At 36.5% G+C, this 16,903-nt stretch overlaps 1 protein-coding gene across 1 annotated transcript; it reads right to left on the bottom strand.

Moving 5' to 3' along the window:
• Positions 1-3,471: 3,471 nt before the first annotated feature.
• Positions 3,472-15,254, bottom strand: LOC123875899 (hairy/enhancer-of-split related with YRPW motif protein). Its single transcript, XM_045921986.1, has 3 exons — positions 15,057-15,254; positions 12,978-13,186; positions 3,472-4,214 (listed from the first exon to the last, which is right to left on the bottom strand). The coding sequence occupies exons 1-3, from the start codon at positions 15,245-15,247 to the stop codon at positions 3,697-3,699; spliced, it is 918 nt and encodes a 305-aa protein (XP_045777942.1). The 5' UTR covers positions 15,248-15,254; the 3' UTR covers positions 3,472-3,696.
• Between the last annotated feature and the right edge of the window lie 1,649 nt (positions 15,255-16,903).

Below are 16,903 nucleotides of genomic sequence, written 5' to 3'. Positions count from 1 at the left end.
ACCCTCGGCCTCCCTACGGAAGTGCGAGAGGGACGAACTATATGCGAATTATAAGTGCGAGAGGAATAGCATTCGTGGGAAACACAGGGGTGGCGATATCCCATACAATCGGTGAAGTGGGACGATATGTGAGGAATACATTCAGTTGGACCCCGCACAGGGTTGCCACGCGCACTCAAAAAGTTTAAAATAGGTCAATGGACTTTTTTTAATCAAGTGCAAGTACTTCAGTTTAATGAATACAAAACAAAACAATATGAGTTAACTTATAAATACTCACGCATTTTGAGATATCGAAGGTCTACTATATGCTTTAGTTTAGAAAAAATTAGAATAAATTCAGTGGTTAGGTATTCTTTCGAAATTTATTTAATTATTCTCTTGATTAGGTACATGGATATAGGTATGTCATGTAACATGTATCATACTGATTTTGTTAGTCAAAATTGCAGCCTATGTCAACCGGACTATAATAGCGAATCAATTGATTGATTTAATCATTCATCAAAAACGGCTCAGTATCTTAGCTGCTACGGTGGAACACACATAGATACAGACATACATACATCCACAGACTCCTAAATTCATAACTCTTCCTATTGACTTTGCCGTAGTCTGGTTGGAAAATGAAAAGCATTACCCTCCTTCCGGTGCAGCTGGGATTTTTTTACAGAAGGTGCCAACCCTATCAAAAACATGACATCTGCAGGGTCAGTTTTAATTGCCACGGAGTACCGAGGCGACACCTGTGCTTATTGCTAATTTATTTCATTTGTAACCGCTAACCGTAGCTTGTTGCAAAGCATAGGTAAGGGGGTTAAATGGAAAATAGTTCGTTACCTTTTATCATTGCATTAACATATTAACTATCATACAAATGTTGTACTTCCGTGTTGTTCCATGTAAACTCTATTTTACTTGGAACTTATTACACTTTGGAAAATTAGATAAATAACTGTAGAGTCAAAAATAAACTTAATTTTAATCATTATTGTAACTAGCATATTACATATTATGTATATTTGAAAGTCAGTTGGAATTTTATTTTTTTCAAAACCATTTGTTTTTTAAATTTAATATAAATCTTATTAAGTATTATTATATATAATAAATAATTTAGTTAGTTATATATAAAACTGCTTTCTATTAAAAATGTTTTAATAGAAGTTTCATTAGCGCGCTTCCCAGAACTTTCTACACAAACATAGTCTGGTTTTCATTTGAATTAACCAATTAAATCAAAATAAATACTCTAAAAATTAATATCTGTAGTATCTATGGTTTTTTAGACTTCTGTAAAAATGTGTAATTTTAAAGGTTCTTTGAAACTTCACATTTTTACGAAAAATACCAAATTACATTAGTTAAAAAGCGCGTGGGAAATACCTAGACTTTTCTAAAAAATATTTCAACATATAAAAAGGTAAATGAATATATTGTTAGAAATAAAAGCGAGTTTTAAATATTTAAAAAAATAATTTAATTTTTCTCTTCGACAATCGCAAGCGACCTTGGTTCGAGTATTTACAAAAATATACACAATCGTATCGTATGGATAGACGATGGTTTACACTACAGATATGCGTTAAAAATCACACAAAATATTATATACACGATTTAAAAAATATTTCACAACCTCGTGCAAATCACAAATTACAGCATGGTGATATTATGTAACTCTTAATTTGTCCAACAAAGAACCATTAAGAGGGCTCTCTCCGTCACTCGTTTCATACAATCGTAGTTCCAATTTCATTTGAATATCAAGCAACCAAAGTCCATGAAATTTTGCAGACATATTCTAGAAACTAATATCTGTGTCTGTGGATTTCCAGATTTCTGTTAAAATATTCGGTTTCAAAGTTACGCGGTCTTAAAAAATTTCATACAAATCTTTGAGCCCCTGTAATTTTAAAACTACATATTTTTAGAAAAATCTAAAACACTTCAGACACGGATGTTAGTTTCTAGAATATGTCTGCAAAATTTCATGGACTTTGGTTGCTTAATATTCAAATGAAATTGGAACTACGATTGTATGAAACGAGTGACGGAGAGAGCCCTGTTAAGTTTGACACATTAATTTTTCACATAAAGCTAAAGATGCTTATTCGGGATTTGAACTCGTAACGAATTTTTGTAAGTACCTAGGTGCGATGTGCTCAAGTCTAACTAGCAAAATAGGTATACTTAGGTATAAAAATAGGTTATAAGTGCGTGTAAGAATACGCTTAAGAATGAGCTCCGTAACCATGTTATTTGCTAAAAACTTTGCCAGTCATTATTTCTTAAAACTTTTTTCCAAAAACTGTCTAAGAAACCCAAGAAACCTCACAACGATTTCAATAAGTTGACAATTTCAATTGGTACAATTCTTAATTACTTAATCTGTTTTCGACTCATGCTTTTCATGTTCAGAAGATACCATGATAAGTTATTTTTTTCAAAATCTAGATATTAATCCACAGGGACGAATTATTTTACGAAGTATTTTTTTTCAAGTTCCTTATTTTATTACGGACGCCTATAAATCTCTTCTATGGGATTCTTGACTAGTTTTGCTAGTTAGGCGATGAGTATTTTTACTTTCCGTCGTAAAAATTGTAAAATACATTAAATATAAACATTAAAGCTTGGTTTTTGGTCCCAATATCTCTACATTTCAGATAAACTAACTTTATATACTATATTGGTATCACACAACTTATCCATTAAATATATTATATCTAATTTTAACAGTCTTGAAATAAAAGTATAGGTTTTAAATTAAACTTTGAGATCTACACAACAATGGACATATTTTTTGAAAGGATAGAAATTATAAGTAGGTACCAAAAATTGATTCATTTTTAACCGACTTCCAAAAAAGGAGGAGGTTCTCAATTCGTCGGGATCGTTTTTTTTTTTTTTTTTTTTATGTATGTTCCCCGATTACTCAAAGACCCCTGGACCGATTTGGAAAATTTTTTTTTTGTTTGAAAGGGTATACTGTGCAGGTGGTCTCATATAAATTTGGTGAAGATCTGATGAATATCTTCGGAGATGGAGAACAGAACTCCTCAATGGATAAGAGCAAATTGCTCGCGATCACTGTAATAGCTTAGTAAACAGTAGGGTTTTAACTGGGCATAGCATATTATAGTACAGTGGGGCCACTAAAAATTGTGAAATAAAAAATTTTCAAAAGAAAAATAAAACCGACTTCAAAAACCAAAAACACTAAAAAGTAGAAAATAATTTTTGTTTAGCTACACATGTAATGTACCTAGGTATGAAGTCGGGCGAGCTTCACTCTTGGATTTCTAATTTTGTTTTAATATGCTCGCTCGACTTCATACCTAGGTACATTACATGTGTAGCTAAACAAAAATTATTTTCTACTTTTTAGTGTTTTTGGTTTTTGAAGTCGGTTTTATTTTTCTTTTGAAAATTTTTTATCAGTAGAGCCTCGTCGAGCGTGACGTCACACGCCGAAATGCAAGGCGCCGCAACGAAATTTTTCTTGCAAGCGTAACTTCAAAGTTGCCCTTTTCATTTGTTGTCATATTTTACTTTTTTTTTATAGTTAATTCTTTAGAAAAATGAAAACTTCTCCGAAGTTCTAATTTTAAATGTCATGGATGTAAGTATTATGTTTTTATTCGCGGCTACTACCTATAATTTCTACTAACAGAATAATCAAAACTCTTGACTTAATTAATACGCTAACTCAGCACCCCAAGGTCTATATGGTTTGGAACTGTTCTGCGAGTACTGATGATGAGGTGGATGGTGAGGATACGGAGCTGGGTAGTGTGGACCTGGTGGGGCGGGGTGACCGGGAGGTGCTGAGGGCCCTGGAGGTGCTGGAGGCGCTGGGGGGTAATGGGTGTAACTAGGAGCTGCTGATAAAGGCGCTGCTATCGAAGGAACTGTCGTCACTGCAGTGGAAACGGGGGCATCCCTTAGTTCTGCATAACCGTGTTGTGGTTGGGGTATTTGGGGTTGGGGTACAGCGGGGTACTGGGGGTACCCCCAGTTGGACTTGGACGCTAGCTCCCTCTGCGCCGCGAAGCATTGCAAGTGGCTCATGAGGCGTAGGCGCAATGGGTCTTGGATGTCCAGGCCTTCGCAGCTGACCAGGTATCTGGCCACTTCAGCGGCGCATTCCCTGAAGCCAATGCTGTGGTAGTCCATGGCGTAGCGTTGAGGGTCGTATGCATAGGTGTCCAAACCTGGAGAGATAAACAATTTCTTAGTTACAAAATAATACAACATACTATTTTATACAGAGGCTAGTCGAGGCGGAGTTAGATTTTGTAATTTTAGGGATCTTCGCTTTAACCATCACTACACATATTAACGCGAAAGTTTGCTTGTTTTTTGGTTTACATATTGGTTTGTTGGTTTGTCGTTCAATCACGTCGCATCAGAGCTACATTAGCAGATTAGTGTGATATGTTTTTTAGATTTTTCTTTTTTATGGGTATAGTTAAAGACCTGGAGAGTGACATTTTATCCCAGAAAATCAAAGAGTTCCCACTAAGAGTTTAAAAACCTAAATCCACGCGGACGAATTTGTAGGTATCAATGTAAGCTATTCATTAATATTTTATTTTCAAAGTTGTTTTAACGATTTGGTGCAAGTAAAGTTGGGCCGACAATTTTTTCCTCCAAAATGTTGCATGAGAAAACGTATTTACTTTTAATTTACTTATATACGTAATTCTAAAGCATTGTCTGGAAGTCTAGATGTACAACAAAACTGTGATAATATAAAAGGTGTACAACCTATAAAACATTATCTTACTTTTGTATATTAGTCATTACAAAGTTACAACCCTTGGTTGCACATCTAGAACGAAAGTGTAAGGGTTAAATTTAACTATAAGGATAAAAATAAATTGTCCTGATGCAGATGCGTGCGCTGAATAAAAAGTGCAACACAAAGAATCTCCTAAATTGAAGAAAACAAGAAAGCTCCATTCATAGCACTCTCCCTTGCTATAATTCTTACGCAACAAGTAGACAGAGACGGGAGGCATTGTAAAGGAATGTGCAAAAGAGACAGATTTTATTAACGGGAGCTAGGGTTGCCAGAATCTTTTGGATGAAATTAAAAAGAATAAACAAAAGCGAATTAAAAATACATGAGCCCGTCAATTTCAACAGTGTTATAGACTTATGATTGTTCAATCTGAGTTATGCTGTTTGTAACAAAAAAAAAAAAACCAAAATTTCGGCCATAAATAACCAGCGTAAATAACAGTTATTCCGATTTCCAACAGTCCAACACCACATTGCTTATCATAAATGGTGTTTACTATGTATTAAATAAAGCATTGTGTTGTAATTTTGACGTAATTATCTGCGTAAATCTGAGCGTTTTGTTTCGTTTTCCTGTTTAAAATTAGGAGATCATTTAAAAATACCTTTTAATCAGTATTTTCCTCTACTAATTAGTTGCCGAATTGTGTAGGTAATATTATCGATTAAAATTAAATCCTAATACTTTTAAGGTAACTTATGTCTGACAACCCTAACGAGTACCCCTTGTTTCCGGTGTTCTTCCGTGGGGAAAAAGTTTAATAACAGAATCCGCTATCGTGTGTATTGAATAAGGACTGCTTGCAAGGCGAGGGGTTGTACCGTGTTCTTACTATGAAGTCACTGGGGCACCGGGACGAGGGGGTTGTTTGTAGGGTTATTTGTAAAGACGGACCATTTCACAAGTAGCATGTGAAAAATCATGTGAAAAGCTCTTTTATATGTAACACTTGCTATTTTACAGTAGCCTGTGAATATTCTCGAAGCAAAATCTCACAGCTTGAAAATTATTATACTTTTAATCCCGCTTTGTTGTTTAATTTCGTGAGCGTACGGTCATTGAACTGAGCTAAAGAGCGCACGAGCGAGAACACTCACAACTTAGCATGTATGAAAGGGAAAACATCTAGTTTAATCAAACGTAGCAAACGAAAGTTTGCTACATTTTGCGGAGAGAAAGTTTTTGCACTTATGATTACAAATTTTGCTTTTGAAAACCATTGATGTCGAACGAATCTACAGTAGGTAGTGAAAACCAACCTGCAAAATATCAGTGCTATTGATTTTGGTAATAATTCCTAGTCAAATTAATGTAGCAAACGTTTGTAGGTGCGAAAATTGAAAAGTCTCTTTCCGTGAAAAATCACCTGTGAAATCATTGTGAAGAAAAATAATAATTTCACCAAATGAAAATGATTTAAAATTAGCAATCAAACCCATGTCTAGTTGTTGGGTAGGGGCTGTGAAGGACACAGGTTTGTATAAAGATTGCATAAATTATCGCACAGGAATATTGTGTTGGCTTTTGTACTTTCAAAGAAAAGAGTTTGAATAAGTTTTTTTTTTGTAAAGGAGATAGTCCAGAACTTTCTAAAGAAATTGGGGATATCTTTGAATTAGTGTCATATATCTGGTCTGGGTTTGAGTTCAAATTATATCGTATAAAAGTTGGGAAGAAAAAGTTTATAGGAACAACTTACTTTAGGAGAGCAGACACCCAGTTACATACGAGTAGATGGACTATTAGTAACTGCAGGTGCATTGTGGGAAGTTACAAATTTTTAGATTTTTACTGTTTAAATACCGTTTAGCAGCATTTTTTTTTTCAATTGCACCATAGATAAAATCACTAAGTACCTATATTTTCACTCCCATAACATTATAATCGCTAAAGTGTGTTGTTGGTTAATTGGTCTGTTCTTCAATCACGGAACAACAAATTGGCGCCGTTTTTTGCATAGACACAGAATAAAGACCTACAGTGTGACATAGGCTACATTGTACCCTGGAAAATTAATCACATCGTCCACGCGGACGAAGTCTCGGGCTTTAGCTAGTCAGTCTCATTTATGTTTAATTTTTTCTGACAATTAGAACATCTGCAAGAAAATCTTTAATGCCTTTTTAATTTGACTTCCTAACATACTTTTAAAATATAAAATCTTTAAGTACAGGAAACTGCGCAGGATATTTTTAAGCAATCGTTTATCTACCTCATTGTGCTATTTCTTCCCTTCCGTTTTTGGACTAGGCGTCGTTTTTTTCCTTGCCTTTTTTAGGGTTTCGTACCCAAATTGTAAAAATGGAGTCTCTCGGTCCGTTTATCCGCGTGTCACAGGTCTCTAGTAGCTCGTATACGAAATGAGGTGCAAACCTAAAATTTTGGTATATGGTGTAGAAATTTACCTTAAAACCGAATATTGAATTAGAAATTCAATTAAATTATTTCTCAGGGGGGCTTCCGTACACGAAAAAGGAGCTATGACAAAACAAGCGCACATTTTTTTAGGGGTTTCTTTTACGGTTTATTGCAATATCTAGCTTGGAACTATTTTTTGACACCCAAAATATGTTGATTATATACGGGAACTCAAAACAGCGAAGCCCGACTCACACTTGGCCGGGTTTTTTTTGCCTTTTTTGTGTACAGGTGGGGCGCAACCCTTTTTGTACCCGGGTTGGAAGTAGATTTCGTCTTATTTCCGCTTGTCACTGCTTACAATGAGCGCGTGATAGGGGGATGAGAATGTAGATTAGGTTGGAAATTTTTGATTTTATTATTTGGTCAAATCGTGCAGTGATCGGGTAGGTATTTTAGTACGCATCTTTTGCGAGTTCTTTCTGGCGAGATCGGAATATTTTTTAATCTATAGTATTTTTTTCAAGTCTTTAGTTTGATTTTGATTTAATAAGGAACCATAAGTAATTATTGTATTAGTAGTTAGTACCTACCTACCTCGCTCTTTTTACTTTTTGAGCATTCAAATTCTTCTTTCTACAGGTTTTACAGGTTTCTTCTTTCTACAGGTTTCTTTCTGCAGGTTTATCACTACAGTCTGCACTCTACACTAATATTTTGAACACATTTGAAAGTTTGAATGTAGGAGGCTATCTCCGAATTCAAAAATTCTTCCACTAAATATAGATTATCCCCGAGTGCCTAAAGGCTATCAATTATGCTTTACCTACCTACTCTTTATTTGTATTCATGTCTTAAAAATATATAATATTATAATATCCCTAGCAAATGCAAGTAAATAATAAAAACGAGAATATCTACCTTATTAAGCTATACCTAATTTGTAAGTTAAATCAGCATACGTTAATAATCCGTAGTATATTTGCTCGGAGGGATGTTCGGCCCTCCGCAGGCTACTGCGAGTGAGATATGGTAGCAAGTTCGGTTCCCACGCAACCCCTGTTTGCCGACTCGACTGGGGTCACTCGATAAAGTAATCTTTGGTTACGGATTTATTGAATGCGCTTAATGATTTGCTGGTACACATTCTATTGTTCGGCTTTTTATTTTATTTCATTTTGTTACTACAATATAGTTTTTACACTCGACTTTGACCACATAGGGTTATTAGTATTTTTTACACGACTGCTGCCCAAAAAAGGATGAGATCAGTGAAATCTGAAGTTCATGTATGCAGCTGTATGAATGTGAGTTTGTTTATTCTAACGTACTTCTAAATGCCTGAACAGGTTTGGATGACGACACCTACCTATGGGGTAACAAACTAACAAGTTTCTTTAAATAAATAACTACTTATATAGAAACTAAATATACAGGTTGTAACCGGAACGCTAGCAAAAACTAAGCTTTATTATTATACTACCTTAACACAATCCGATGCCAATAGGTTATTACTTACACCATTAGCCTTGTAGTTATTTAGTATTTTTAAACCCGCATTGTATAGCGTGCAAAACTCGGGCCAATGCCCCACCTACGATGCGCCATTGACTTCGAGTGGCCTATTTACGAAACTTTCGTTGACCTCTAGCGTCAGTCAAATGTTTTTTTTGCAACAATTTTATTTATTAGCATAGATATATTTTGAACTTTTACCAAATAAAGGATTTTTTTTGTGGTACCTTATCAGCAATCACCAGTACTATCACTTGTCTTCGTTTTTGCTAGCGTTCTGGTTACACCCTGTATAGGTAGTAATTGCTTACAACGCACGTAACTGACTAGTTATGAGTGTGTGCCCGGAATCGCACCCCCAACCCCCCGAATAGGAAGGAAGAACGTCTTAACCACTGGGCTATACTCATTTTAATAAGTATGGAATATGGATATATTTACATATTACATTTTTATGATAACTTTAAATTTTGATCTCCAAAAAATAGACTACTCAGAAGTGAGAACGTACAAAAAGTCAGATCGCATATCACTGGCGGGGGCTATCGGCCACTTCCTGCCAGTTTTTCTAGCGCCAGGTGTCCATCTGTCCCACTACCCGCTACCCGCTACCCGCTACCCGCTACCCTATACCTGGCCTAGTAAATGTGACTATTGTGACCGGAGGTTATACTTTTGATGCGGTTTTAAATACTTTAATAGACTGCCTTTGTGGTACGGTTAAATACTATGGCAATAGTGACGGTTTACTTTAATCGATTTTGGAACTTTTTATTTTTTTGTGTGTTGTTACAGGTCTATCAATTTGATCACAAAAATAAGCTGGTTCCGTGTTCCCTGGATTTGATAGAACTGTTCCATTCACCACCATACTTATGTTTGTAGATTTATTTAAATATTATAGTAATTGTACCGTGAACCTCCTAGTCCTAGTTTATTATTGGTTTGATTGACAGTCAGATAGATACTTTTTGATAATATTTTTTAAGAAAAAAAAAATCTTTTCTCAGTTATAGAACCAGCCCACTGAATAAATAAATAAGGTATTACCTATTTACCTATTCAGTGAAGCAGTCTTTCGAATGGATTAAAATTTAAATAATTATATGTATTTTTTAATACCAAAATACTATAAATTAAATAGTTTCTACGTTTTACAATTTCCTAATCTCCTAAAGTCGTATAGAAACCAATTTTATTTCCTTTGCATAAAATAAATTATCTACTCTTCCTGTTTAAGGCATATAAAATTAAAAAATCGTTATTAAATAAAGCGTAAACCGCACAATTAAAGGGCTAGCTAGACTAACCACCCGACTCTTCCTTCCTGCGGTCGGTGACCTTTGGCTAAATTGCCGCAATCTGTGCGGTCTGACTCGCGGTCACCACCGAGCCGCCGCCGGAAGCAACGTTGCTTTATTAATTATGCAGCACCCATCATATTAATTTAACTTGCGCAGGACTTCCATCATCGCAATTTTTTACGCTTAACTACTCGATAGTAAGCGGCATTAGTTATGCGTAAATATATTTAAATAGGTTGGTAATTTGAGTCGATAGAAAGATCAGATTGTGTGTCATTCAGCGAGCCATTGAGAGAGTTATGCTTGGTATATCTCGAAATCCGTAGAACCAGAGTAACCGACATAGCTAAACGGGTTGTGAAGCTAAAGTGACAATGTGCAGGGCAGATAGTTCGAAAAAGCCGCTTCGACGGACTACGAAACTAGAGTTTCGTAACCAGTTTCGTATAAAGAATATTTTGCCACACTACGAAACCAGTTACGTACGAAGACTTTATTCTTTGCACGATACCAAAAGGATACCAATAGTTACGATAGATTTTGGGGTCCCAAGATGCTTGAATCACCATTCTAAAGCATCTCGCATTAAAAATCACAGCGTTGAAAGAGCCACCATAAAGTGGACAGACGACATCAAACGAGTCGCAGGGAGCCGCTGGATTGCGGCGGCGCAAGACCGTAGCGAGTGAAAGCCCCTACAAGACACCTATGTCCAGCTGTGGACATCTATCGGTTGCTGATGATGATGATTAAACTCAAACCCAAACTCAAAATCATTTATTCAAGTAGGTACTTTTGGTAATTAGAATTGTTAGATTTGTAAGATGATATTATAGTGGTGATACTTAATTACGTCAACTTAAAACTAAAGCTACGAGGGTTCCAAACGCGCCCAGGTCCGAGAAGAGCCCACAACAAACTCAGTTTTAAAAATTAAATAATATATTAATTGGGATATATTAACGGCGTCACCATTAAATACAATTCCCTGTTTGTATATTGCATTAACCATATCCGATGTATCCATTACACGCAACAACTAACTTTATCATAATCTTATCATTGTATTTTAAACTTTATCACCTCAAACATAAAGTCTACAGTAAAAGATGAAAGCTCGCTGCACGAACACCTGTCGGAGGCGGAAATGCGTGGGAATGGATCTGTGACATACTGATAAGATGATAACGACCCTCATGTGTGCGAACTGCCGATCTGACCCGATTAGTGCACATGTGCAGAAACTTGAGGACCGATGTTAAGTATTTTACGTCTTGGTGAAGAAATGAGTCTTATATAAATGGTAGGTCTCGGGTTCGATTCCGGCAAGGACAATTTGGGAATTAATATGTCCTAAATTGTCTCTGGTCTGGTCTTGGTGAGGGCTTCGGCTGTGTGAAGTATGCAAATCCGCACTGGGTGAGCGTGGCAGACTATGTCCTAAATTTTTCTCATTCTGAAAGGAATCTCGTGCTCAATGATATTAGTGGGTTAATAATGACGATGATGATGATCCGTACTAATGTAATAAATCCGAAAGTTTGTTAATCTGTCTGTCAGTTATCTTTTCAACAACAGCCGCTGCTGACCAAAAGTACCTACGTGGGCGAAAATGTATGGATCCTGGATCCTCCAAATCCTCAAAATTCCACAACATTGTTCAAACTTGCCATATAAAAGCTTTTCGGGTGCAATTTATTTTATACTAATAGTGGTTGTATTAAAAAATGTAATAAAAGCGTTTAAAAATTTAGAATCCTTGGGTTTTTATTTAAGTATCATATATTTTTAAAACCGGAAAGCAAAACGAACGGTAAAATACTTTTGCTTTTTAGCAAATTGAGGTTTTTTACGGAACCGTAACGGTATTTTTGTTAATTCGTAGGAAACGGAAATGAATTGATTCTTTAGAAAACGTACAAATGACAGTATAAATGCGGTCCTAACGGTTATAGGTAGGCTCTATTCAATTCGTACCTAACTGTAAAATTTTGCATAAGGGAACATTTATTTGGCAATTTTTTAGAATAAATGCTGAGGAAATAATCCACACCAATATTATACAAAATTATAAAAGTTTAATTACCTGTCTAGCTTTTCACTTAAAACTGTCTAATAACTTTAAAAGTACGCCTGAGCCCTGATGTCACCGAGGAGTTAACCAACCATACTCTCTTCCTACTTAGGTACATAAAATAAGAAAAATCGACTTTTACTATGCCTTTACCCTCAATTCACTCATACCTTCGTACCTTTAATTTGGCGATGACTTAGTTGTTAATTTAGTTATAGCCGAGACTCTGGAAGACATGCCCATACCACATACAATGCACAATGGCCGTAGCATTTCAATAAGTGGGCCTAAAATTGAAAACGAGTAAGACGAAAATCATGCCTAATAATGCTCATATCCCGTCCCACCCAGTAATTGTTGAGAGCTCTCCTAGATGTTGGGGTCCCAAGCTGCTAGAGTAGCGACCTCCCTTGAACCGGAAAGCACAGCATTAGAAGACCCCCACTAGGCGGACAGATGACATCAAACGAGTGTCAGGGACCTGGATTCAGGTGGCGGTGTGGAAGAGACCTTTGCCTAGAAGTGGACGCTTCTTTTATTTTATTCAGATACAAGTTAGCCCTTGACTGCAATCTCACCTGGTGGTAAGTAATGATGTAGTCTAAAATAGAATCGGGCTAACCTGGAATGGATATGGCAGTTTTCATTAAACCCATACTCCTTTGGTTTCTACACGGTATCGCACGGAACGCTAAATCGCTTGCCGTCACGGTTTTGCCGGTAGGGTGCTAACTAGCCATGGCCGAAGCCTCCCATCAGACCAGACCAGAAATTTATAAACTATAACATTCCAAACTCCTGCCAGGAATCAAACCCGGGACCTCTCACTTATAAGACAACAGCGTTTACCACTGTGCCACGGAGGCCGTCAAAAGGTCGCCTGTCGGTTGATAATGTTAATGATGAATGATGCCTCTACCTTTAGCATGCAGCATCTTGAGATGGTCGACAGTGAGCTGCAGGATCTCCGCCTTCTCCAGCTTGGCGCTGCCTTGCTTCTCGCACGCCGCCGGCACCAGCCTCTTGAGCTCAGTCAGCGACGTGTTGATTCTATCTCTTCTCTTCTTCTCTATAACGCCGCGTCGTCTCTTGCGTGTCATCAGCTGGCAGGAGTCGCCGCCTGGTGACCTGGTCAAACAACAATAAATGTACCAACTTTATAAGAGCACTTTGACAAGAGTACGGAAGAATCATACGAGAGGATCGACTCAATTAAGAGGATCGTCTAGTTGTAAATTTTGTGGAATCGAATAAAATGTAGGCAAATGCCTACAGGACTTTGAAAAAAAATTGGAAAATTTACAACTAGACTATCCTCTTAATAAAATAAATGAGAGTAGTTCCAATATTAGGTATTGGATGATACTTGACAGACAGGACAGCGCATCAAAACGCACTGGATATAGCTGCTTTTTTAATTTTGCTTAAAAGATAAACATATCGCAGAGACTTCGGAGAAATGCGTAAGCGACGTCATTTACCCGGCGATTTAGACCTTCTGGAGTTAGGTTTTCTCATTGTCAGTCCGCAGTAGGTAAGGTCAGTAAAAGCAAAGAAAAATGAAAATTAGGGCTTTAACATATTCTTAAATAACAGAAATATGAAAGAATACTAATTAGCAGCTCAAGACTTGACATCAGTTCGCAGTAAGAAGGCCAATAAAAGTAAACAGAAATGAAAAATGGCTAAACATTTCTGAAATAACAGAAATATAAAAGAATACTAAATTTACTTTTAGCAGCTCAAAACTCAACGTATTTATCCACAGTAAAGTTTGTATTTTATTCGATAGAGATGGTGTTAATAACGTAAAAAGTGAAAGGTTATAACTTTCTTTTGAACCGCCATCGTTTGACTTTTGACCTTTATATCAAATCAAAAGTTGAACCCTGTTCTTTATATTACATTCGTGCGGAATATTTCTGCTAAACTAATTTGAAATGGCGTCCTACGTCTAGATTGATTATGTACTTAAATAGTTAGGAAAATTGCGTCATACTTTCGATTAATTCATCATTATCATGATCAACCCATCGCCGGCCTACTACTGAGCACGGGTCTCCTCTCAGAATGAGAAGGGTTAAGGCCATAGTCTGCCACGCTGATCCAGTACGGATTGACAGTTTTTTTGAAAACATTATGAAGAACTCTCACACAGGTTTCCTCATGATGTGTTCCTTGACTATTAACGCAAATAATATGAATATCGCTTTCATGAAACGCACGTAACTCCGAAATGTTAGACGTGCGTGCCCGGGATCGAACCCCCGACCTCTTGAATACTAATAGACTAATAGTTGGTAACAACTTCAGTATAACAGTAAGGAATTTTATTTACAAAACTAAAAATATTTCAATCATTTTTTTACCTACTACTTAGTACTAAATTAAAATATTGAGATTTGTTCACTTTTTATAAATAAAAAACAAAAGAAACCTAATTCATGTCGTGATAGCTGTATCGTAGACCTGCAGCTACGCGCGTAGCACTCGCCTACGAAACGTGGAGCTTTTCCTTTTTACCGACTACAAAAATTATGCGTTCTTATTTCAACAAGTATTTTTCTCTTATTAGAATCTTGTTTGATTGCCTGTGTTATTTTATAGTAACTGTGTGTATATTTTACCGAATAACTTTTCCTTTAAAAGAACAAGAAACGCTAAAGCTCGGCTGACTATGGCTATGAAACTGAGCATAACTTGGTGGAGATTATAATTATAGGTTGTTACGGCTAATATACTCACACACATAATAAGAATATGATAGAGATTGTAAAAGAGATGGATAGAGATAGAGATAGAGAAAAACCACATCTTAACGGATGTCTACATCATAATTCGTCAAACTGTGATAGCTATTCGCACGCCTTTCAGCTCGATCCGTCCAGTAGTTTGAGCTGTGATAGATCAGTCAGTCAGTCAGTCAGTCACCTTTTCCGACATTCACCAACATCAGCGCAGGAGAAATCAAGCTGTAAAAAAAATAGGAAACACTTACGTCGCATCTTTACTGCTTTCTTCTGAGAAGGCATCATCCTCACTTTCAGAATGACTCCTCTTATTTCTTTGTACGGGCGCCGCCACAGTGGGCGCAGGGGGCCCCCAGCCGTACTGGGGGGCCCACTGGGCGCCCTGGGGTTGAGGCTGCTGGTGAGCACTGGGCTCCATGTGTCTCTGATACTCCATCATTTATGTAACTTCCGAAGTTACGAATTTCCAAAACTTAAAAATCTTCACTTTTTAAACACTTTTTCGATCAAAGTTGTCTAGTTTTCACTTTTCGTGGTATTTCATTTACTATTTGTCACTTTGTTGAATCATTTTAAAAGACGTGTTTTTCACTTTTATATGTGTATGGAAAAAGTGATTGTGTTTTCACGATGATTGTTTTCGATGCGGAAAATTGACGATCATTGATCAACCATTGTAATTGAAATGTCACATTATAATATTAAATTATTATAGGTTCTGTAGAGAAATTGTTCACTAAGAATGGACTAGACCGTCATATGTCAATGATTTTCACTTTTCACAAAATCGCAATTAGTTTTTCACTTCGTATTCATTTTCTTCTGAAAATGATTTTCTTTTTCACTCTATTAGTTTTATGAAAAATCGATTACTAGAACTCTTATTGAAAAAGGTCACAAAGTATGTTCTAATTAATCAATTATGTAAACAAGTGTCCATTCGTCTTAGAAATTGCAGGAACTTGTTGAACGCAATGCACATGCGTGGCACACGTGCGCGCGCGTCGACCGCCGGCCGCGGAGTGTGCTGCCGCGTGCCCGGGCGCCTGGCCGCCTCCCAGCCCTGTGGCGACCATGCTTTACATCTCACCAACATAACACTATCACAAAAACACACCAAATTAAACCTTATCATAAACAATTAAAATGTCACCGATCGCAGTATAACTTTGTAATATTTTTGTGCAAACAATTTTGTTATTACAGTTAAATGCTGCAATTTTGAGCTATATTACAATAAAATAGAGTTTACAGTGACTGCAATATAAGATTAAATAGGGTTGACAATCTTTAGTAAGTTTGTTCTAAAGTTAATCGCAGGAATATAGACGGTATTGGTATTAGTTTAGGGGTGATAAAGGGGTGTTTTTGGATTTAATATTTTTGAAAAGGCCGCGTGTCGGACGCACGGTGGAAGCGGCGTCAATTAGGAAACGCAATTTCATTGAACGAAGGCTATTGTTTGTGGAAAGCTCAGGGATGTGTGGAGACTGGAGATGGGCCACGCTTGCTGGGTATTGTGAAATTTAATTCGCAGCGCTTTGATTAATTTATGATGAAATTGTGCAAAGGGAACTTTACTTTTATCTTTTATGGCGGAAATTTTCTTTTGATACAAACAAATTAGGTATAGGTACCTAGGTTTAATAGTTACTAGTAGTAGTTAGGTAATTGAGAAAGTAATTAGTAATGTAACCACCAAGAATCAGTCGAAAATGTAATATACTATAGTTATGCGACTTCAACGCGATCACAGTTTTTCGAGCTGCCAGTTTCAGATTTCCGAACTGCTTTCCTGTAAGTAGCTATACAAATGTAATGATCATCATTATCATCATCTCAACTCATCGGTGGCCCACTACTGAGCACTGTCTCCTTTCAGATTGTACCTAAAGGCAAAGCAAAATTTACATTTGACCGAAGTTTATGTAATAAATATTCGGTTCAGGAAAATAAAAAGTGTCTCTAACTACTTAACAATTTTACTAATATTAACATTAACAGCTTGTTATTATTAACAGCTATTAGAAATAAATACAACTTACTTTTGCCACAGTAAAAAAAAGATTCCGACAAATTGAGAACATCCTCCTTT

Source organism: Maniola jurtina, chromosome 2 (genome assembly GCF_905333055.1).
Source record: "Maniola jurtina chromosome 2, ilManJurt1.1, whole genome shotgun sequence".
NCBI lineage: Eukaryota > Metazoa > Arthropoda > Insecta > Lepidoptera > Nymphalidae > Maniola > Maniola jurtina.
This window is presented reverse-complemented; position numbering and strand designations above follow the sequence as displayed.